Source organism: Camelus bactrianus, chromosome 10 (genome assembly GCF_048773025.1).
Source record: "Camelus bactrianus isolate YW-2024 breed Bactrian camel chromosome 10, ASM4877302v1, whole genome shotgun sequence".
NCBI classification, from domain to species: Eukaryota; Metazoa; Chordata; class Mammalia; order Artiodactyla; family Camelidae; genus Camelus; species Camelus bactrianus.
Window position 1 is genome coordinate 376137 of NC_133548.1, and position 22534 is coordinate 398670.

The window sequence follows — 22534 nt, forward strand, 5'->3', positions numbered from 1 at the left end:
TCAAGACCATCAAATAATTTACTGTGATCGGCCTGCGCCCAGCGGGTCAGGACAGGGCTGGAGGAGAGGAGCCGCTGGGGTGCCGGTAGCGTCAGTTCACGACAGTCTGTACAAATGTCCCAGGAGGCCTGTGGTCACTGTGTCCACCGACCTGGGCTGGCCGGGCTCCAGCGGCACTTCCTTCCTTCCCTTCTTCCGTCCCCTGCGTGGGCCTCCTCCCGGCATCCGGCACCTCCACTGGCAGGGACTGTGCCGGGCGGGGCCGGGGACCAGCCAGATGTCGGAGGATGGGCTGTCAGGACAGCAGGCACTTGCAACTCATGCAGCCCGGGCCGCCCTCATCAGGCGGGCTCAGCTTGCGCACCTTGTGCTGCCGGATCTCTCGCACCAGCGTGTAGAAGGCGTCCTCCACCCCCTGGGAAGGAGGGATAGGCTCAGAGGGGCACTGCCTTAGCCTCAAGCAGAATCCAGGTCCCTTCCCCTCCCCTCCCACAAACAGGGCCCCGGGGGCCACCCCATCAGGTGGCCTGTCCCTCAGCAGCTCCCCTGAGGGATTAGGGCCGAAAGGGACCCAGGGGGTGCTCTCGGGGCACAGGGGCCAGGCTCCAAGGTCACAGCTCCAGCCTGGCTCAGGGCAGCTCTCTCCAGGGACCTCCACCTCCCCCTGGAGTCTGTTGGCCCAGCCCCCGGCCCTGGCCTCCCTCACTGCCCTGCCATCCGGGAAGACTTACAGCGCCAGGGGCTGCTGGGTCCCGGGGGTCCCGGAGGGTCCCAGGGGGTCCCGGAGCTGGAGCCTGAACCAGAGTCTGCCCTGTGTGGAGGGAGAGGGGCAGTGAGCTCTGCTCTGGGGCCGGGGTGGGGCGGGGCGGGGCCCTGGCTGGCTGGGGGGCGGGGAGCTGGCTTACCTGGCGAGTCTTGGCTGAAGTCTCAATGTAGGGGATGCCGTAGCTGCGGGCGAGGTCCTGGGCTTGCCGAGCCTCCACGGTGCGGGCGGCCAGGTCACACTTGTTCCCCACCAGCACCATGGGCACGTCGTCCGAGTCCTTCACCCGCTTGATCTGCTCCCTGCAAAGGTAAAGGTGTGAGCCAGCAGGCGGGGTGCAGGCACAGCTGCATCCAAAGCAGGCAGAGAGAGGTCCAGCCGGTGGGCAGCTCACCTGTACTGGTGGATGTCCTCAAAGGACTTGGTGTTGTTGATGGCGAACACACAGAGGAAGCCCTCCCCGGTGCGCATGTATTGGTCCCGCATAGCGCTGTACTCCTCCTGGCCTGCTGTGTCCAGGATGTCCAGCAGGCATGTCTCCCCATCAATGACTACTTGCTTCCGGTAGGAGTCCTAGGGGAGGACACTGTTTAGAGACCACCAGCCCTGCTGGGATGGGATGTTCACACCACTAGCCCCTCTGTTGCTCCTCTTATGCCACTCCAGGTCCTACAACCAGGGAATTCTCCCTGTAGAGCAGGTGGAAGACAAGCCCCCATCAGGATCCACCTGGGGAGGTTGCCAGCCCGGCTCACCTCTATGGTGGGGTCGTACTCGTCCACGAAGTGGTTCTGAATGAGCTGGATGGTCAGCGCGCTCTTCCCCACGCCTCCGGCGCCCACCACTACGAGCTTATATTCCGTCATCGCTCCTCAAGGGACCACGGCACTCGGCACTGCAGTGGTCTCCTGTCCCACCTGCTGAGAAAGCTGCACTCAGCCACAGCCAGACTACCCAGGGCCAGCCCACTGAGCTCCCAAGCCTGCCTGCCCTCTGGGTCCGTACATCCAGGTAACAGGGGTGGTAGCCCGAATGGTGACCCAACCGCTCACGTGTGGCACCCCCAGCTTAGAGTGGAAGAGGGTCCTGCCTCCAGCCACACTTAAGGACTGTGTGAGAGAAGCAGGGAGCCACCCCTGCAGGGCTGACAAGCATGTACCCGAATTAGAAGCTGCTGGGTAGGCAAAAAACCTGAACTGGAGGTGCTGCGGGCTGAGGTTACCAGCAACCCCCCACAAGAACAGGTCCTGCCACAGCAGCGGGCACAGGAGCATGCCTAGACAGGTCAGTGGCAGCCAACACTGGGCTCTGGCCCCGCCAGGCAGGCTGGTCCACTTGACAAGTATTCACTGAGCGCCTACTGGGTGCAGGGCGCGGTTACAGGCACAGGGTGACAGCAGGCAGAAAGAACGCCTGCCCCATTGGGCTCAGGCTATGCTCCAAGGAAAAGACCCACATACTTATAATAAACAGAAACCTTGGTGCCCTGTTGCCCCAACATTTGAGAACGTGAGACATTGAGGAGGCCGGGCGGGGGGCCAGGGCTCCAGGAAGCATAAGCTGATCAAGGGGAAAACACCCAAAGGAGGTGTGGGAACAGGGGCACAGGTGAAAAAGAAAAAGGGGCCTCGGGCAAGGCCCCCAGCTGGGGTGTCCCAATTTGTGATGTTTAAAGAGGGGGTGCCCTTGTGGGGACAGTGGGCAGTGATTTCCTAAACCCCAGGTCTGCCTGCTGTGTGTGATGGCCGCCAGGTGCCCGCGCTCTTCGGAGGGGTCCCTGCGGCCTGGCGGGCGGGCGACCCCGCCTAGCGCCATGGTCATGGGCGGGCCTCGGCTCGCGGGCACCCAGCGCACAGCCTGAGGGCACTAGCCGGGCCCCGGAAGACAGGGCCCGGGACACGGAGCCCGAGGGGATGGCCAGGGCGAGGCAGAGCGGACCCGGGGCCGCCCGCAGCCCCAGCCGCAGGGCCCCGCCCGCCGCCGCCCGCGGCTCACCTGCGCCCCCGCGCGCCCGCGCGCACAGAGAGGATCGCAGGCCCCCCGCCCGGTCCCCGGCCCCCGCCGCACTCACCGCTCACGGGCGCGTTTGCCCCCGGGGCCGGGGCGAGGGGGGCGGCGCGGGCCGGGGCCAGGGCGCACGGCTCGCCCGGCGCATGGGCTCCGTCCGCGGCGGGTGCGGCTCCGGCTGCGGGCGGCGAACACTCGACCGGGCCCGAGCACGCCCCGCCCCGCCCCGCGCCCATCCGTCAGCCAGACGAGCCTGCTATTGGCCGCGCGCGCCGGGACCCGCCCCACAGCGCCTTAGCCCCGCCCCAACCCTCTCAGATTGGTTGAGCGGCCCGTCCGTCAGAGGCCGCGGCCGGGCGGGGCTTCCGGGAGCCGTTCAGAGGGCGATGCCGGCCCGGGTGGCCCTCGTGGGCCGCGGCCTGCGGGACTGGATCGGCCAGGTACACGGTCTGGGGGAGACAGCTTCCCTGGGGACGGCCCGGACTTTCCCGGAAAGAGGCAGGACTCGCGGGGAGATAGAGACCCCGCTGTAAAGTGAGTCCGCGGCGGTTGTGGACTGGGGCGGGGTCGCAGGGGTCAGACTAGAGCTCCTGCACTGCACGGGGTCTTGCGCCGGGCCCCTCCGCACCTCGACGGCGCTCACAGTTGCGCCCACGCCTCCCTGCGCCTTCGGGGGGCATACCACCAAAGGGGGCCCGGAGGAGAGGTGACTCGGAACGGAGGAGACAGCACTTCCAAGCCTCAGGGAGGGTGGGGTCCGCGGGGTCAGCACCATGGACATCCCCTGGACCTGGGGCTGGAGAAAAGCGGAGGGGTCGCCAGGACGAGGGTCCGGCGCTTGTGACTCCTGTTCCCAGGACGCCTAGCAGCTTCGGCTGGGTCCTCGGGGGCGGCTCAGTCTTGCATCTTGGGCCTGGCAGGGCAGGGGCTGGGAGGGGACGTCTGAGCTCGCGGAGCATCGAGTCCGGCTCAGTCTTTTTACCCAGCGGGGTGCGTCTTGCTTCTCACTCACTTAGCGTGCAGCCTCGCCCGGAGCTCCGAGGAAGGCCCCTCTCCCGCATCCCCTCATCGCCAGCATCCCCCACCTTGGGCAGGCCCTGCAGACTACCCGCCCACGGAGCTCCTCACCAAACCCTGAGATCCCAGCCCTCCCGCAGCGCACCGTGAGGCCCAAACAACAAACGGTACCCTCCCAATTCAACCCAAAAGTTACCATGGGGGTTGAACTGAAGTCTCCCCCACCCCAAGCACAAACATGCACATCGTGTCCTTTCAAGGCTCTCAGAAAGGCATGTTTTTAACATTTAAAAATTTGTCAAAGTAACGCATAAACACATCCTCCTTATTTACCAGAAAAGACTGTTCATTACCCTCTTCCATTCCATACCTCTTCCAAGACATTCGGCCCCCTCCCGCGCCGGCTCTGTGCTGTTCCCCTGAGTTCACCCCATTGCAGGCCTTGGCCTTGGAGGGCCCCTGGGGGCCACCCCCCGCCCCCACGGTGGCGGCGACCCCCCTTGCCGAGGCTGTGTCGGGCTGGCACGGCCTGAGTCGCGCCTGACGCGCGTAGACGCGAAGTAAAGGCGGAAAGTGAAAACGGGTGGAGGCCACCCTCACCGGCGCGCTTACTCTGGACTCCCTTCCAGGTGTCCAGGTCGGCATTTCCCTCGTCCTCAGACGGTCTTTTCCCAGGGCGCTTCCTTCGGTCGAGGCATCGGCCACACTTGCAGGCGGAGGTAAATCCCGCAGGGCCTCCGGGACCCTGCACCGGTGCCTCCCACCTTAGAAAGGTGGGCGCGTGTCTCCAGCCCAGACCTCCTTTGAGGAGGCCGACACCTGGCCCCGCTGCGCCCCCCTGGGTCGACGGCGTCCCACTTCCCCAGCTTCCCTCCGGGTGGAGGGGCGCCCACACGCCCGCACCCCCAGGTGGGCTGGCTACCGCCCCGCCTGCCTGCCAGCCGGCCCTAGCAACCGTTGCTGAGGGGCGTGGCTCGGCCGCGCGGCGCCGGGAGGACGCTGCTGCTCAAGAATATTTGCGTATTCAGCCGAGGCCCCGCCCCCGTTGCCTTGGCGCCCAGGGCTCTCAACCCCGCCGCCGGAAGAACCGCCCCGAGTCGAAGAGAGTGCCCGGCGGAGGAGGGCGCCCAGGGCCGAGCCCCCGGGGCCGGAGCACCGGGGCCGAGCCCTCAGGTGAGAACTGAGTTTGCCTTTGGGTCCAGGGCCACAGGCCTCGCTACCTACCCAGTGCCAGGGGGTAAACAGGCCGAGGACGAAGCAGCAAAGCCAGTGGGGTCCCAGTGATGCCCCAGATGTCAGATCAGGTCCCCTGGGGACCCTGCCCACAACCCCTGGCTGTGCGCTGAGGCGCTCCCAGTCACCTGCTCAGAGACCCAGACTCTGGGGGGTTCTGTGGTGGGGACCTAGGAGTGGAGCCGGCCATGCCCTCAGAAGGGATGGCAGGTGGAGAGGACCCAGAGAGCTGATGGTCCAGGCTGGGAAATGGCCTGAGCTATGAAGAGGGAATGGCCCCCAGGTTTCCACCTCAGGGGCTCACAGAGTGGTAGGGCAGGATGGCATCAGGTCCATGAACAGTGTGGTCCAGGCCCGCGAATGGATGTGAGGGGACAGTGTCTAGATGGGAGCTGCAGCCCTGCTCCTTGGACCTCAAGACCTTGGGGCTAGACTGGACCTGTGCTCTGGGCCTAATCGCAGACAAGATCTCAGGTCAGCTGTTCTCAGGCACAGAGGAAAGAGGGTGGCGTACCGGCTCCCCAGGGCCACGGCCTGGCTAGCCCATACCTTCCCCATAGCCCACAGCTCGCAGCATCTCCCCAGGGGGCCCGATGGTGGGGCCCTCCTCCAAGGTTTGGGGCCTTTCACCAGTGAGAGAAAGGCAGGCAGGAGAAGAACTTTTGGGAAAAAATCCTGGCCACAAACTCCATGAGGTGTTAACCTCCATGGGTCCTTGGTGTACGGGTCACTTTCCACATAGGGGCACTCCCAAGGCCCAGTACTGCCTCACATCCTCTCTGTCAGAGCCTAGTGGAGAGCTGCCCCGGCCGAGGGGGGCGTCTCTAGACTTGATGGACAGGAATAGTGCTGAGTGTCCACAGGGGCTGGTAGATAAGAACTGGCCAGAGGCTACACCTGCCACATTCACTGATTTTTCAGGGGTTATTTTAGAGCCCATTCTGCACACCATGGGCAGGGCAGGACATGGCACAGGGCACACGCACGCACTCGGGGCAAGACACGCACTCAACTGAATAAGTTGTGAAACACAGAGGGCTGTGGGAGGGGCCAGTCTTAAGAAGTAAATCCAGGAAGGGCAGGAGGAAGCTCAGGAGTAGGGGGGTCGGCGAGGCCCTGACCTGAGGTGGAGGCAGGGAGGATGTTCCAGCAGGCCTCTGGCTCTGCCCCCAGAGATGATTCCAGGGTCTGGGGCCAGGCCCAGGCATCTGGGTCTCTGAGGAGGGGTGCCAGGGGAGCCTAGTGCAGATAGTCCTGGACACAGCGGACAGCCTGCCCTGGGGCCTGGGGGGCGATGCTCAGGAGGGATGGGGTGCCAGGGAGGCCTGTGCACGGGAGATGGTCCAGAGTGACAGGCTGGGGACCTCTTTTGGAGAAGTTGCAGTCAGAGATGGAAGGAAGTGAGGATTTGAATGAAGACAAGGCATTTGCTCTGGAGGGACCCCAACATCGGTCACCCACATGGCTGTCTTCCTCGTCAGCCGGGTCAGGGGCCCCATCAGGATGACCAAAAGGACCTAGGACCAGGCCCTAGGCCAGCAGCCCCTACAGCCTCTGCACCTGCTTGCTGCTGGGCCCTGTGACCTTGGCCCAGCCTGTCCCAGGTCCCTTAGGCACAGTGGCCCAGCCAGGAGGCCAGCCTGACTCTCTCTAACAGGTGCCGCCTGGGACCACATGCTGCTCTCTTGCCCAGGTGTTTGACCCCAGTGAGAAAAGGCAGCTGCCTCCAGGTGAGGGGGCTCGCTGGGCACAGGGGTGGGATGGCAAAAGGCCTGAGACCCCCGGACTCAGAGCCCATCCAGTAGAGAAAGGCACAGCACAAGGCCTGAGGCAGAGGCTTACTGCTGGTCTCAGCGGGCAAACAAGCAAACAGGACCTGGAGGCGGCCCCCTGGGCTCACAGCCTACATGGGCCTCAGAGGGGGAGGCTGGCACCAGCACCCCTCGCGTGGACCTGGAAGGATGAGCAAAAACCCATGGAGAGTGGCCTGCCCAGGCTCAGGGAGGGGGCTGCGAGGCCCTCAGGCAGGCTGTTACTAAGTGGTGAGGGCAGAGCCTTCCCGGGGCCCAGAGGGGATCTGGGGGCTGGCTGTGCAGACACATGTCCAGGCTGTGCAGGGTCTCTGCTGTGCTGCATGTCAGAGCAAGAGCAGAGGCTCACAGCTGTGCCCTCTGCCTTCGTCCAGCACATTGGATGTGAATGGACCAGGCCTGGGACAGAGGCCCTGGGCCTCGGCCAAGCACAGCCAGGATCCGAGTGCGGGAGCTGAGTTGGCAGGGCCTGCACAACCCCTGCCCCCAGAGCCAGGACCCAGGTGGCCATGGCAGGGACCACGGCAAGCAGCTGCTGGAGGAGTACCTGTCACCTGCCCGACTGGTGAGTGTAGGGGCTGGGGGCTGGGGCTCAGGCGTGGGCCTGCGTGGCCGATGTCCCGGGGCTGCTGTCCGGCCAGCCCTCCGTCCCCAGCCCTCATGGCCTAGCCTGGCTGACAGATGCCCTCACCCCCTCTGCCCCCTGCCCCTGCTCCATGCTCAGGGCCAGTCCTGGGTGTTTGGTGGCGCAGACCTCTCCCAGGCACTCAGGCCACAGAAGGGCCTGAGCCAGGCCCTTCCACAGGTTTGCTGAGCACACACTGTGCGCGGAGCTCCAGGGGTCCCTCCTTGAACCATTCCGTGACCCAGAGAGTTCTCACGGGAGACAGGGTGATAGACCTTCAAAGTGTGTGGCCCACAGAGTGGATGAAGAACCCGGGCGGGAGTCCACTGGGCGGGCAGGTCAGGTAGGGCATCCTGCCATCCCGCTGACCGTGTCTGGGGCAGCTGTTGAAGCCTCTCTCCCAAACCTGGGCCTCAGGGCTGCTGCCGCTCCCCCACCCTCACCTTGAGACCCAGCAGGTTCTGCAGAGACCTCTTGTCTGCAGGTTCCCACCCAGTGACCCCAGCGTGCGACCCCACACCTCCCAGCCATCTCACCCCTTCCCTACTGGCTGAGCCCCTTGCCACCACTGGCCACGCGGAGGGTCGGGCAACCCCTACCACGGGGCCCTCCGGCCTGCACCCACGCTAGCGCCGGGGTGAGATGCATACAGGGAGGGGCCTCTTGGAGACTCCAGGTGACTCACCCAAACACTTGGCTGAAGGTAGTGGCCCGACATCCCCACCCACCTTCCTGACCAACACGGAGAAGCATCCTCACTGTCTGGTCACTGCAGGTGGGCGAGTCATTCCTGCTGGCCCCCCTCCCCGTGCCCCTGGCGGCCCCGTGTGTGCAGCCCTCCAGCCAGGCCTACAGTGTATGCACCTCCCCAGGCCCCTGTGCTGGGAACACACCCTGACTGCAGCCACTCTGTCAGCCCTGGGCCCTCCCCCTTCTCCCCAGCTCTTTGCTGGAGAGCGCCCGATGGCCACGGTCAGCCTCAGGCCAGGCCATGGCACTCTGGCTGTCAGCAGTCCAGAGCCACACATGCTTTCTAATGTGTGTGAGTCTGGGGCACGCCACGCCAAGAACCACACCTGTGGTTGTTTCTGAAAGCATTTCTCCCCTCCCAGAGCCTCGCGCTTGTGGCGGGCACTCAGCAGCCTGGCTTCTCCTGGAGGCTGTCTTCCTGGGTCATTCTAACTTCAAGCCCTGGTAGTTTTACTGATTTGAGCGAAGAAACCATTTTATTGTTCAAGCCCACAAGTTCCACAGGTCCTGGGCCCTCTCCATCCCCTCTGAACTCTGTCTCCTATAGCACCTCATCAACACACCACCGCGGCCAGCTCACTGCCACATCTTGCTTAGGACTTCTCCACCCAGTGCCACAAGTTCACTGTGTGCTTTTTCTGCCATCCAGGTTACTAAGGAGACCCTTCTACCAAAATTCCGTCGTCACAGGACAGGGGGTCTCCATCTTTCTGGCTCCAGTAACACTCACGTCACTCCCCACTCCTGACCCCAGTCCCCAGTCCAAGGTCACATTCATTCTTCTTGTTGTGGTACCTGTTGGAATTGCGTCTAGGTCCCGAGTTCTGTATGAGTCAGCTATTGCTGCAGTGATGTTAATGACCAACGACCCCTAGACTTATGGGTTCACAGCACAAGTGTACTTGTCCCTGGGGTTGAGGCAGGCTGGGGCACAGCCATGCTCAGCAGAGCTGGGCTCCAAGCTGTGAACTGCACTGGGTCTGTTCCGTGGGGCGCATTTGTACACTGGCACCCTCAGGGCAGGCCCTTAGCTGGCAGTGGCCCCACTGGGCATACACGATTGTGACCTCTGCTCCCACCACATCACGCATATCCCCCAGCCAGAGCTAGTCCTGGCCAGGGTCAGTGTGGGCGAGGCAAGGGAGTGTCTGCCACCTGCTCCAGTCTTGTGGCCCAAAACAGGGGTATCCCTGTGGGTGGGGGGGGTGACCACTGTCCAGTCCCAGAACTGACTGCCCCCCGACATCCGCAGCACGCCTTGGCTCAGGCAGATGACCTTGGGCTGGTGAGCAGGCTGGAACTGCGTGTCAACACCCGCGAGAACAGCCTGGGGAACTTTGGTGAGAGCCCCGCCCTGCCTGCACCCACCACCATCCAGGCCAGACCGCGCAGGTCCCCCGCCAGGCCCTGGTCTTTGGACCACTGCAGCCCTCCTCCAGGGACTGAGGACTCTGTCTCAGTGCCCTGTACTCCACGGGAGGCAGTGACTAAGAACCCTCCTTGGTTGCACAGGATGATGGCTGGGGGCTCCCAGGCTCTAGACCCCAGTGTGTGAGCTGATGGAGGCTGTGGTCTGGGGTGCCAGCAGTGCTTGTGGCCCCGCCGTGGGAGGTGGCCTGGGAGCAGGACCCAAGCTCTGGCCACACCTACACCAGCCAGTCTCCCCTCTCCCCTGGAGTCCAGTGGCCTCTTGGCCTTGGGCGTGGCCCTGTCCTCTTGGGGCACCTTCTTCCCCTGCCCTGCATGACATAAGCCTGTGTCCCCAAGGCTGCACTGGGCTTTGGGGCAGTCATCGGACAGCAGGGGCTAGGGGCAGGCCTGCACTGACCTCTCCTTCCTGTGGCCCCACAGGGGTACACCTGCCCAACCTCAGCCAACTGAAGTTGAATGGCAGCTGCCTCGGCTCCCTGCGGTGAGTGCCCTCAGGGCCCCTGGAGCGCATCCTGCCAGCCTGGGTGGGGTCTCCCTGGGCAGCCTGCCGGCTCCAGCTCCCAGCCCTAACGCCCACCCTTCCAGCCCGGCTCTGCCACATCACCCACCCCCGGTCAGCTGGATGCAGCTGCTGAGGGTGACGCACGCCACTTGAGGCCTATGGTCAGGGTTGGGCTGGTCGCACCAGGCTGTGTGGCTGACAAGGTCTCCAAGGAGCACCCAGAAGGCACCCACTGGCCTTCAGCAAAGGGTCCCCAACCAGCGAGCTTGCACGGCTCAACACCAGCGGGTTCCAGGCATCCCTGCTCCCCTCACCACAGCCCAGGGTGGACCCCACACTAGGTGGCCAGGAGCTTAGGGTCCCCGTCAGCAAGAAGAGGGATGGGCGAGGCCAGACCGCGGGGCCCGTGTGAACATAGCAGCATTTCAATACTTAACCTAGAAGATGAAAGTCAAAACTCAGGACAGCTTAAGGCTTTTGTTTACTTGATCGGGCTGGAAGAACAAATCTGAGGTCACACCAGCTTGTTCTGGGTGTTTGAACAACATGGGTTTCAGGAAGACACTGCTGGTTTTATGCAGCCAGGCCAGCCATCCGAAGGCAGTGGGAGTCCAGTCCCAAGTCTAGAAAGTTCTCCAGGTGTTTTAAATGGGCTATGAGGGTCCAATCATTTGCAGGTGAGATGGTAAAGGTAGTTTTTAAGCATCCTCACTTGATTTTCCTTATTTATACTGCTGTTTATCAAATAATAAGCTTCAAAAAGAATTTAATAAAACCTGGAAAACCTGGAAATGGAAGAGGCTGTGTGGCCCCAGCGGGAGGCGCAGAGTGGGGCAGGGATGAGGCAGGCGACACCGGCTCCCAGGGAACCCCGCATCCTGCAAGTAATCTGGCACTCGGAACCGTCTTTAGTACGTGATTCAGCAATATTCTGACAGATATCAGTGCTTTATTTAATTGAACAGAGACAAAAAATCATGTTTGTTTCGTTATGAAGGCTTACAAATTAGCTCAAAGAACAATAAAAATATACAGAAAGATCATAAAACAAGGATGAAAACTACAGAGAGGAGCGGAAGGCTTTATAAAGGTAACATGACGCACCGTCCATGACAAAACAAAATGTTTAATTCCAAGAAGACAGAAAGAAACCCAATTCCAAGAAAAAATTAGATCAGAAATTGTATGAAAGGTATTCTGTTCCTTGAAAACAACAGTGAAACATATAAGGAGTGTTTAAATTTTCTGTTATTGAATCCTGAAACTTGGCCAAACGATGGTTGCAGATCTCCAGGGATTGAAAGTGAATAAATATTTGTAAAAGGAACCTGATTAAACATGATTAAATATGACAGTTCAATAAAGTCACATTACAGCTTAGGTGATGACAATGATACTGAAGACATTAAAATCTCAGGCAGTGTTATACGGGCTGGAACGTAATTTTAAGGTAATGGCTGTCAGTTCTTCAGAGTCTAGGAGAGAATTCAGCACCTGAAAGTGTCGCTGCCGTTAAGACTGTGTCCCACGTGAATGGGGCTGGTTCCCAGAGGGCTGCTCATCCATCCACTGGGAGAAAGGCACCGATGGCCCTGGTGTCCCCGCCAAGCCAGCCTCGGACCGGACAGCCTTGACTCAGGACAATCGTGTGGGGAAAACCACACTAACCATCTGGGAAACGCAACAGCTCATTTGGAAATTAACGTACTTGAAGGGGCAGCTTTCACTACAGCACGGCCGTGTGCGTGTCCCCAGGTGCTGGTTTTCAGCTGGGTTCTATCCTCTCCCTGTTCATGCCTGGGAGTTCTTTGTAGAGCCGGGGTGCGTTTTAGACCCCATAGGCCTCTGCACCCCGCCTTCCCCCGCTAACTCTAACCAGGGTGCTTTTCACTAAAACAGTGATCCCTCGTTTGCACTGTTCCAGTCCATCCGTTCTGGCTGGTGCTTTGGGTGTTTTTTTAGGACGTTGGTCTACACCCCCAAGGTCTTGGAGATACTCTGCTTTTTCGTCTGTCTGCTTATGGTCTCACTGTTTACTTTTGGGTCTTTAATCCAGCTTCTCTGTGAGGTTGCTGCCACACAGAGAACAGGTTGTGGTAGCAGACTGAGGCCCCGTTGTGTTTTCCACTATGTGGTGAGGCGGTGTTCCCGACCTCCACCGGCAGTCCACCGGCGTCCTCCGGGCCATTCTCCAGGCCCATGCGGGTACGCCTGCGTGTTCCCCGCTCTCCGTCTGCAGCCTGCACTGGTGCAGCTCTGCGCTAATGTGTGAGTATCTGACACCTCATCTTGGTTTTCCTTTTTCCACACTGACTCAGCTATTTCTGAGCACTTGCATTTGAGTTTTACAATCAGTTTTTTTTGGATTTCACACACCCTACTCCTTCTGGGATTTTTTTTTAATTAAAAAAGATTCATATGCTAATTTGGGTTAATTTTTAAGTTACATACATCCACAAATATGGTATAGCTCTCCATTCTGTGTTCTTTTATGTTTTGAATAGAGCCTTTAGACTCCCTCTGTAAGGTTCGTTATCAGAATGCTGTCAGCTGCAAGGCACAGAAACCTGTGTCCAGCTGGCCCCAGCAGCAAGAGGTTATTCCTCCCTTTTGTGGGTACACACCTGGGCCAAGCCCATTCTAACCACGGAGGATACATCAGTGACCAGAACAGGTGAGAACCCCGTCTCCGGGACAGTCAAGGGCAAGTCCCCTCGCGTGCTCGGCATGGCTACAGCCATGTTGGCAGGCCAAGGAGTGTGTCAGTCCTCTAGAGTTGCTGAACAAAGCACCACGAGCCAAGCGGCTTGAACTGACTCTTCAGTTCTGGAGGCCGCAAGGCAGGATCTGGGGTCGGAAGCGCCGGTTCCCTCTGAGGCTGAGGGAGGTCCTGTTTCATTCCCCTCTCCTTGGGCGGTGCTGGCCACGTTTGGGGTTCCTTGCCTGGCAGACTCATCACCCCAGGCTCTGCCTCCACACTCATGTGACCTTCTCCCCATGTCCAAATTCTCTGTTTATAAGCTCACCAGTCGTACTGGGTGGTGTGACTGCATCTCACATAATTACGTCTGCAGAGGCTAAATTAACTCCCATCTGTTTGTAGTATCTCTGTAATCACGGATGGAGCTCTGTCTCTGTTGTGTTTTCCGGTTGAGTATTGCCAATGAAGAGAAGCATTCTGTTGGTTTAGAATAGATGTGTTAAATCAGGAAGACACCACTGACCTCTATAACTGGGTCTGTCACCTCTGACAGCTCTGTCCCTTTACTGTGTATTTGTGATATCGCCAAGCTCGCAGTAATTCAGGTAATCGGTCGATTCCATTGGGGTTTCTGTGCTGACGGCCGTACCATCAGCAAGCAGTGGGCACTGCCATTCGCTCTGGCCCCCCCGCTGCTTTCTGCCTTACTGCCTGGCCAGGGCCTGTTGGCCAGCCCGCCGTTAACCAGCAGCAGTGACAGTGGCAGGCAGGCTTGGTTTGTCCTGACCTTGGTGGGCACGTGTCTGAGTCTCTGTGCATCTACTGACAGGATCATAAAATGACACTTCTCCTTTGGCCTATTAACCAACTAGACTCCAGTGACAGATTCTGTGATGGTCATTCACCCTTCCATTCCTGCACTGACATACCTGCTGGTGATGAAGTATTTAAAAATCACTGTAACTTTAAAATAATATTTGCTCAGCAGTTTTCACCTGTTTTCTTGGGTAACAGCCCTTGAATTCCCTCGTTTGCACTTCTCTGGTTCTGGAATCGAGGACCGACTCAAAAGGGACCCTCCCTCTCACTGTTCTTCTCAACTGCTGGGTTGTCTGACGCTCCCTGCACAAGAAATGACTGTAAGAGACAGAAGCCGTCTATTCCATGATCAAACTTCCTTTTAAAACTGGCCCAGACCTGTGGGCTTGGCGGCGTGGGGAGCGTTAATCTCCGTTTGATTTCTTTAGTGGCTATTAGCCCAGTCGAAGTTTTCTCTTTGGTGCCCAGCTTGCCTGGGTTTTCCAGACTGTGGGCACATAGTTTGTTCATAGTGGTCTTTTATCGTCTTAAATCTCTGCTGTGGCCGTAAGTGTTCCCTTTCTTAAATTCCATGTATTTATTCATATCGTCTCTCTTTTTATCCCTGAGCAGTCTTGCCAGAGGATCCTCTGTCAATTTTGTAAAGAGTCGCTCTGGGCTCTTTGATTTTTCCAGTTCCTACTGCTTTCATCCTGATCTTCGTCAAGTCTTTCCTTCTAGCTCTTTTTGTTATTTACTGTTGTTCTTTTTCTGGCCCCCTGAGCTGAATGCTGAGCTTAATTGTTCTAATCCTTCCAGTTTTTCGGTAAATATATTCAAAATCTAACTTTCTGTGTACAGCCTCAGGCAGGGTCCCAGAGATTGCATGTGCTTTGTTTTTTTCATTAGTTCTATGTATCTGGTAACTTTTTTACCCAATCTGCGATGATGCAAAATCTACTGATCATCTGCACCTTTATTCTTCTACCATCATTGGGTCCCCGTTTTCCAAGGGCACAAAGCCACCCAGAGGAAGCCTGGGGCTCCCGGCCAGGCAGCCAGGTCCAGGCCAGCTCTCAGGCGGAACCACAGGCCACAGGCAGGACGAGGGACGGGACTCTCGAAGACATGGAATCAAACAAGAGGGCCGTCAGGGAAATGAAGACAAGCTTGAAAGAAACAGCACAGGAAACCCCATCTGAGACACTGTGGGCAAGACGGGGGTGAAAACACGAGTAGAACCCCGTGGCTGCGAATGGGGTTTGAAAGAATCCCGGAGGGGGCAGACAGATGGAGGCACGTGCCTAGTCTCTGCAGAAGCAAGTGGAAGCGACAGGTCAGAACCAATGTCTAAAACGTAAAGAAAACTTGTCGGACATAAAAGCAGCCTTTCATCTACGGATCGAAAGGAAACTGAAACTGAACCGCCAACACTGAAACATACCCTAATAAAGGCACTGGGCTCCAAGATAAAGACAAAATTGGGGGGCAGCCAAGTAAAGAGATCAGGTCTTCCCTCAAGCAGAAAAAAATGAAGTTCCCCTCAGACTTGCACACAGACATACTCAAGGCCAGAAGACAGTGGAGTGACGTCTACATGCCCAGTGGGAAGAAGGCGTGAGCCGAAGGTTTCCCACCAGCCGGCATCCCGGAAAGCGTCAGAGACGGGGAAGACAGTTGATTCGCCCCTCTTAAGGAAATCACTGGACACAAATTTCAGCCACTTAAGAGGTGATTGGAAAATCCCTTTAAGGCAGTAGACGGGGCTACACCTGGAATCTCTGTAACTAAAGGACAAAGGCTAAGGCAAAGGTAGAGATTGCAGAGCAGAACAAAACCTGGAAATGCAGAGCGCAGGTTAAGTGGTGGATGAGACATAACTGAAGGGGAATTTGCGAACCAGATGAATGGAAGGATTCACCAGGCCATGCAGAAATGTGAAGCTGCCAGGAACACCTGAGAGGTGAGGGCCCCTCCGCATGGACCAGGGAGGAGGCAGAGCCCTCCAAGCAGGAGGAAGGGAAAGTGCCAAGTCCACAGGTGCCAAAGTGTGGGTGTGATTCAGGGTCTCTGGGGGGTCAGCGCGGCTGCAGCCGGGCGGCAGAGGCAGGGTGGCCAGCACAGCAGAACCCATTTGGGGCCATGTGGGGTCCCTCACCACCCCCACCGACTGGTACCCCCAGGGAAGCCACCTCACCCCCTCATCGCTGTCCCCAGTTGCTCAGCGCTTCCAAGCAACATTTCAGACCCTCACTCCCAATCTGAGTGCCCGAGAAGCTGTCAACAGTATAATTAGAAATATTGCGGCACGTGTAGCATGACAGGGACATGTCAAAGCAAACCCAAAGACCCCTGGGAGGAAAAAGACAGTGCCAGGAGGGGAGTGCCGTCCGAGAGCCTTCAGTGAGAGTTCCAAGACGTGGAAGGGGATGTGGCTCCTCTGCCTCTTCAAACAAGAACAGCAGGCTATGAACAAAGGTCAGAGAGCAAGAAGGGCTCTGAGGAGTTAAACGTGTGAAGGCCAACAAGAAAGTTACTAGCAGCGTTGGAAGACAGGGAACTCTCCCAGAAAGCAGGGGAAAGGCCAAGATGGAAGTGGGAGGGAGAAGGGACGAGAGCAGGTCCTTCCCAGAGAACGTGGGATTGGCCACGCTCCCGGTGTGAGCACAGAGACCTCGAGGAGAGGAAACACAAAAGCCAAGCCCTTAGGCGCATCCCAGGAGCCAGTGGACAAAACACAAAAGCCAAGCCCTCAGGCCCATCCCAGGAGCCAGTGGACAAAACACAAAAGCCAAGCCCTCAGGCGCATCCCAGGAGCCAGTGGACAGGACATGCTGTGGTGGTCAAGTGTCCTGACAGGAGAGAAGGGACGCCCAGGCTGAGAGGACCTTGCAGTGTCGGGCCTGGGGGCCCAGAGGGGTCGGGGGCAGGAGGTCTGCTGTTTTAGGGTGGGAAAGCCCCGGCCTGCCCCAGGGAAGTGGCAGAGACTAGTCTGGGGCACCGGCAGCTGGCGGGGGAGAGCCTGCAGGCACAGCTGGGCAGGGGGAGGGCCGGGGGAGAGGGGAAGGAAGGACACCCTGGCTGACCGCCCCCCCCAGGAAGGGGACGCCTCACCCACCCCCACAGAAGCAGGCAGTAGCTCTCTGGCACCAGGGCAGCTCCCCACAGCTGTGGCCGGCCCCAGCCCCCCAGGGGGTGGACAAGATAAAGGAACTTCTGCCCCTGCCGAAGGCCAGGCGGCTGCAGCAAGGAGGGAAGGCAGGGAGTGGGAACTCTGCCACAGGCCAGTCGCAGAGCCCCTGGGCCTGGAGACAGCCGATGTGGGTGGTGGTTGGGCTCAGACGTGGCACAAGGCCTTCATGTCCACAGATGCCCGTCCCTCCACCCAGGACGGCACTGACCAGCCAACCCTGCCCTCTGCAGAGACCTGGGCACCTCCCTGGGCCGCCTGCAGGTGCTGTGGCTGGCTCGCTGTGGCCTGGCCGACCTGGACGGTGTCAGCTCCTTCCCGGCCCTCAAGGTGGGTCTGCGGCACCGTGGGCTGGGGGGCGGTACCAGGCCAGGCCCTGCCCCCTGCCTGGCTGAGGACCCCGTCCTGCCCCAGGAACTCTACGTTTCCTACAACGACATCTCGGACCTGAGCCCGCTGTGCCTGCTCGAGCAGCTGGAGGTGCTGGACCTGGAGGGCAACTGCGTGGAGGACCCGGGGCAGCTGTGCTATCTGCAGCTGTGCCCGAGGCTGGCCACGCTCACCCTGGAGGGCAACCCCGTGTGCCTGCGGCCGGGCCCAGGCTCCTCCAACGAGGTGTGCGCACACAGGATGGGGCAGGGCTCTGCGGCTCCAGCCCGTGGCCCTCCCGTGGACCCCCGTGGACCCGGGGACCTCTTTGCCCATCTGACCCCGCGGCACACCCCCAGGGCACGCCCTCCTGCACCCTGTGGCTCACTTACTGTGAGCTCATTCTCCCGTGTTGCTGGAGGCCCGGCAGCTGCCAGGACGGGACTGCAAAGGGAATGCCAGGCCCCTGAGGTCTGTGCACGTGCCACGTGGAAGCACATGTATTCTCTACGGTCTCCACACAGAGTTGTGTACACAAATACATACTCTCATACACACACTCTGCAGACCCCGTCAGAGCCCCCCATCCCCTGCAGAAATGCACTGATATGTCGAGGGCCTGTTCACAGCCCGCACCGCTGCATGCACCCCTGCACTGCTCACACACGCCTGGAGATAACACATCCTGCCCAGCTGCTCCCCGGTGCCAGTGCAGAGTGGCCGCCCACTGGGCCAGAGCTCAGAGAGCTCAGGGCGGCTCCACAGTCCAGAGGGCACCCCTGGACCCTGGCAGTGAGCCTGGAGAGTGCGGTCATCTATGGGTGGGAGCCCAGGGTTGCTGCGGTCCCTGGTGTCCCAAAGTGACCCAGGCCAGCCTGACAGCCTGTCCAGAGTGGGGCAGCATCAGCAGCCCCCAGCTCCCCTGCCCACAGCGGGTCTGGGGGAGGCAACTGCAGGATGATGCTAGCCTGGTGGCCCCCCTGCCCGACACTACAGGCACCCCAGGGCTACGACTACCGGGCAGAGGTGAGGCAGCTTATCCCCCAGCTGCAGGTCTTGGACGAGGTGCCAGCCGTGCACCCAGGCCTGCCGACCTCGTGGAAACTGGACCAGGACTGGCTCATGGTGAAGGAGGCCATCAAGGAGGGCAGCGCCCTGGACAGCCTGCTTCCCAGGCTGGTTGCGGCCACCATCCACCTGGCCTCCGGTGAGGGCTGCCCCACCCTGCCTAAAGACCTCACCTCTGAGGCTCAGAGGAGGTCCCTACTCCCTGACACCCCCAGCAGGAGAGGTCTCCACCCTCAGCCACTACCCCCTCCCCCCCGCCACAGGCCTCTCAGAGACAGCTGCACCTTCTGTCCCTTCTGAGCTTTAGCCCCTCATTCTCAGAGCCCTGCATACCTGCCCTGGGGCCAGGACAGCCTCCCCATTAGCCGCACCTGGTGGGTGCCTCCCCCACCATCCAAAGAGGGAAAGGAAGGCTGAACCTGCCGCTCCATGGCACTGGGCTTAGGGCACACAGATGCTGGGTGGCAGGGTCCCTGCTCTGTGGACAGAGGTCAGTTGGGGGCTCCCAGGCTGGCCAGCTGGTGTGGGCCTTGGTGACCTTTGATTTTCACCCTTGGGCAGATCATCCCTACGGATCCCCCAGTCGAAGACTCGGCCCTGACCCGTGCCTGCCTGAGATCCAGCCCCGGGCCCCGAGGCCCTGGCCCCTCTCCCTGCTGGTCCCTGGGGGTCCCCTGCCTGAAGACCTTCTTCCCAAGAGCCAGGCCCCAGAGGACCATGCCAGCAACCTTACCCACGGTATCTGACCCACCTGGGCCCAGAGCTGACCCTGGAGCCCCTCGGCCCCAAGCCAGGACTAGCCACACCCTCTTCTCCAGGCACCGGCCGAGTCCTCTGCGGGAACCCCAGCAAAGGCCTGCAGGAACGCCGGCACCAGGGCCAGGTACACCCTGCCTCCGCAGTGGGCCAGCATCCTGGGCCTGGGCTCCCAGCTCCTCACACCCTCTACAGCCGAATAAGGCCTTCTACCTCCAAGCCGCTGCCCACCAGCCTCCTCAAAGGCAGTGCCCCTAAACCAGCCCTTTCCCTTCCCAGGCCTGGGTGCACCCAGAGAAGCTGCCCCCATACAGACCAGAAGGCCTAGCCACCAGGGCTTCCAGCCCAGCACCTGACCCTGCAGACAGTTGTGACCTCCTGGCCAGGCTTCAGGCTTTGAGGGAGCTGTGCATGCGGTGGGTGCTCCTCACCATCCCCACCCCAGCCCCACTACCTCGTGTGTCCTGTCTGGTCGGGGCTCATGGCTGGAACCTGCTTTGGCTAAGTGGTCCCTGGTCCCCCAGGTGGCTGGAGGGGCTGGTCATGGGAGCCTAAGACTGAGGGACCATCCCAGAGTCACACTCACTTGGAATTGGCTCCAAAGGAGGGCAGGGCTGCAGCCTTTCCCCCTCCCCGCACCCCAGACCTCTCCCCCATAGGTGCCTGGAGTCCCAGAAGGCAGTGGCCACAGTTCCTGGGGGCCCACAGAGGGGCCCTGAAGAACAAGAGGACAAGGCTGGGCCCAAGACTCCCCCTCGCCCCTCAAGCCTGGGCACAGGTACCCAGAGTGACCTCACACCCTTCAGACCAGCTGCACTAACTCAGTGCCTCGCTAGCCAGGCTCTGACACAGGTGTTACAGGGAGGGCCTCTCTTGGGGGTAGAGGCACACAGCCAAGGGATTCCAATCCCAAGTCCTCCTTCTCTGAGCCATGGGACCACAAGGCCACTACTAGGCCACCAGGGCTGGGTCACAGAGAGGGAGGGAGAGGGCTCTCCGGAGAAGGGCAGTGTAAGCAGAGGCCAGAGGGGCCCAGACTGAAAGAGGGTGCCGCGAGGGCCCAGGACAGGCCCGCCGGGAAGTTCTTGGGTGGGACAGAAGGCCAGCAAAGGGAAGGGGGCCGCCAGGTGGGCAGGAGACCAAGGCGGAGGGGCCACCCTTCTCCTGCAGACGGGGTCTGTGCCCGGCTTGGAGCACAGAATTAAGCCAGGTGAGGCTGTCCCTCAGGGACCCTGGCTTCAGAGTGACCACGGCTGAGTGGAGCAAGCCCAGGGGCTGTGAGGCAGAGAGGCCCCGCACCCAGTGGGGCCCAGGGAAGCTTCCTGGGGGAAGGGTCTGCCCTGACTGTCAGAACAGCTGGGTTGGCAAACCTGGGGAGGTCTTTGTAAGCAGGGGCGGCAGGAGTGTAGGCTGAAGGGTTGGCCGAATGACCATCCTGTGGAGGGGGGCGTCAGGGGGCCAGGATGGAGCAGGGACAGGCCCAAGCTCTGCACATCCATGTGCTGGCTGGTGCCTTGGGGCCGGGCTGGAGAAAGGGGGCCCCGAGAACAGCTGGTTGAGAGGGGTCCACAGCCAGCTACCCTGTGGAGGGTGGAGGGTGAGCCAACAGGCAGCCAGGAGGAGGCGTGGCTGAAGTAGTGACAGCCATTGAGGGACGAGGGGCACCAGGGCCTCCTACTGCAGTCCAGGTCCAGGTGGGCACTGGGTGACCATGGCCATACCCACCTAGCCTGCCCTCAGGTGGGTACCAGGGCCTCACTCTCTATAGGAGACGTTTGGGAACTGGCCCAGGGCCACCAGCCCATGAGCTCACCCTTGGGGATGGGGCCCAATGACCCAAAGCCAGAGCCCAACCTTGTGGCCTCTGCCTCTCCAGAGGTGGGTCCAGCTCAAGCAAAGGTCAGAAGTCACAGGGCTGAGGGCCACAACTTCCCTGGGGAGCACAGGAAGTGGGGCAAGGGTGCTGCCTTGGGAGGGGGAGTGAAGGCCTAAGGGAGGAGCCACAGCAGACACTGCAGCCCTCTGGCCACCCCTATTATGATTCCCCGGGGCCTCTTGTCTGACATGCTGTCTCTTTCCTTGTTTTCCAGAGCCTTCCAGGACTGTAGGGTACAACCTGATCCCCTCTCCCCCCAAGTCCCTCATGTCACCTGACAGGGGCAGCAGCTCCTTGGGGTCCACAGATCTGCAGTTCCGGGGGCGTCGGCTCAGAGCCCTGGGTAGCTTGGGGCCTGGACGGAGTGGGGGGCTTGGCCTGGGTCGGGGGCTGGCTGCAGTGAGTGCTCTGAGAGCCCTGGAGGTGGCCTCAGGCTCCAGCCCTTCAGCCAAAGGACGTCCAGGCCCTAAGCCAGCACCAGATCCAGCAGCCAGACCCCCAGCCTCCAGTGCGTGTCACACCTGAACCTCATCACCCCGGCCCAATCCCACCCCCACTGGAAACTCCCACCTACTGCCAGGCTGGCCTGGGGGCTGGTCAAGAGGTCCCACTGTGGTCATGGGAGCACCCACTTGAACTCTAGCCTCACAGCTTGCAGAGCATCTGGGGAAGTGTGCTGGAGGGGGTGGGGAGTGGACCTAGCACAGGAGAGGATCCTCTTGGAGTGAAGTCAGGAGTTGGGACTGCCAGGGGGTGGGCAGAGGGAGAGCCCAGGACAGGACAGCCCAATGCCCTACTGCTGGCCCAGCTACCCACTCCTTCCGTGTGGCCTGGCCTTCCTAAGAGGAACAGGCCTAGAAGAGGGAAGGTTGGGCCCAGACCGAGATGGTTGGAGCTGGGCCCTGTCCATTTCCTGGCCAGCCCTCCAGCTGCCCCAGGGCTCTGAGCCACGCTCAGGCTGCTGTGGTCCTGAGTGGAGGCGCTTGCCCCAGGCAAACCAGGGTGCAGCCAGATCTCCCATCCTGGTGGACTTGTGGGTTCTCCCGCGGGGATGGGGTAGCCAGTTCCCTCCTCTTGGGGCAGGACACCCGGAAACCAAGGGAATCGTTTTCGACTCAGGTACAGAAATGTAGTTTACTTGGGAGGCGGTGTTGATTCAATAAATTATGCAGCCAGCATCGCCGGCCTTCGGCGCTTTCTTCCCGGACCACCCTGCCCTGCAGTCACGGAGACGGCTGGGGGGAGCCAGTCGCCTGGACGGCCGCTCCCCACCGGCCTTACACCGGCCAGCCGGCGTCCGCGATGATGGGTGGGCAGCTGAGGAAGCGGAAGCCGAACCTGCTCTCGGCGGTGCTCTGCACCGACAGCGCCACCATGGGACAGCCGCGGTCCACGCTCTTCCGGCACACCTGGGGGGGCGGAGCCTGAGAGGCGTCCTGGGCGGGGGCGGGGCCTGTAGGACGAGGGAGGGGCCGGGGCCTGTAGGACGAGGGAGGGGCCGGGGCTGCCGGGACCCCCGCGTCCGCACTCACCCGGACCTTGCATTCCTTCCTAGCCTGACCGTCATCGAGGCCCGGCTTCGCCTCTGCGCAGGACAGTGATGGGGTGGGGTCGTCGCCGGCGCCCCCTCCTCGCTG

The 22534-nt window shown here is 60.7% G+C and overlaps 3 protein-coding genes across 20 annotated transcripts in view; 1 reads left to right on the forward strand and 2 right to left on the reverse strand.

Moving 5' to 3' along the window:
- HRAS (HRas proto-oncogene, GTPase) lies at positions 1-4727 on the reverse strand. 6 transcript variants are annotated; one of them, XM_074371307.1, is made up of 6 exons: positions 4400-4727; positions 1519-1680; positions 1158-1336; positions 906-1065; positions 732-811; positions 1-415 (listed from the first exon to the last, which is right to left on the reverse strand). In XM_074371307.1, exons 2-6 carry the CDS (start codon positions 1627-1629, stop codon positions 352-354), a joined length of 594 nt encoding a protein of 197 aa, XP_074227408.1. In that variant the 5' UTR covers positions 1630-1680; positions 4400-4727; the 3' UTR covers positions 1-351. The 6 variants fall into 6 exon arrangements, with proteins under 6 accessions (XP_074227408.1, XP_074227409.1, XP_074227405.1 ...); XM_074371308.1 differs by having other exon boundaries at positions 1519-1683; XM_074371304.1 differs by lacking the exon at positions 4400-4727 and adding an exon at positions 2835-2995.
- LRRC56 (leucine rich repeat containing 56) lies at positions 3105-22075 on the forward strand. 13 transcript variants are annotated; one of them, XM_074371284.1, is made up of 16 exons: positions 3106-3304; positions 3787-3954; positions 4417-4506; positions 4816-4960; positions 6678-6750; positions 7206-7396; positions 9459-9546; positions 10058-10118; positions 17062-17158; positions 17243-17443; positions 18194-18404; positions 18827-19003; positions 19084-19148; positions 19301-19437; positions 19666-19799; positions 21112-22075. In XM_074371284.1, exons 6-16 carry the CDS (start codon positions 7220-7222, stop codon positions 21420-21422), a joined length of 1659 nt encoding a protein of 552 aa, XP_074227385.1. In that variant the 5' UTR covers positions 3106-3304; positions 3787-3954; positions 4417-4506; positions 4816-4960; positions 6678-6750; positions 7206-7219; the 3' UTR covers positions 21423-22075. The 13 variants fall into 13 exon arrangements, with proteins under 13 accessions (XP_074227397.1, XP_074227385.1, XP_074227396.1 ...); XM_074371295.1 differs by having other exon boundaries at positions 18245-18404; XM_074371291.1 differs by having other exon boundaries at positions 6714-6750.
- The window catches only part of LMNTD2 (lamin tail domain containing 2), a 4508-nt gene continuing 3986 nt past the window's right edge, over positions 22013-22534 (reverse strand). The window contains exon 10 of the mRNA XM_074372978.1: positions 22013-22482. Coding sequence (XP_074229079.1) covers positions 22175-22482 — 308 coding nt within the window. The 3' untranslated portion in view covers positions 22013-22174. The remainder of the gene's footprint in view (positions 22483-22534) is intronic.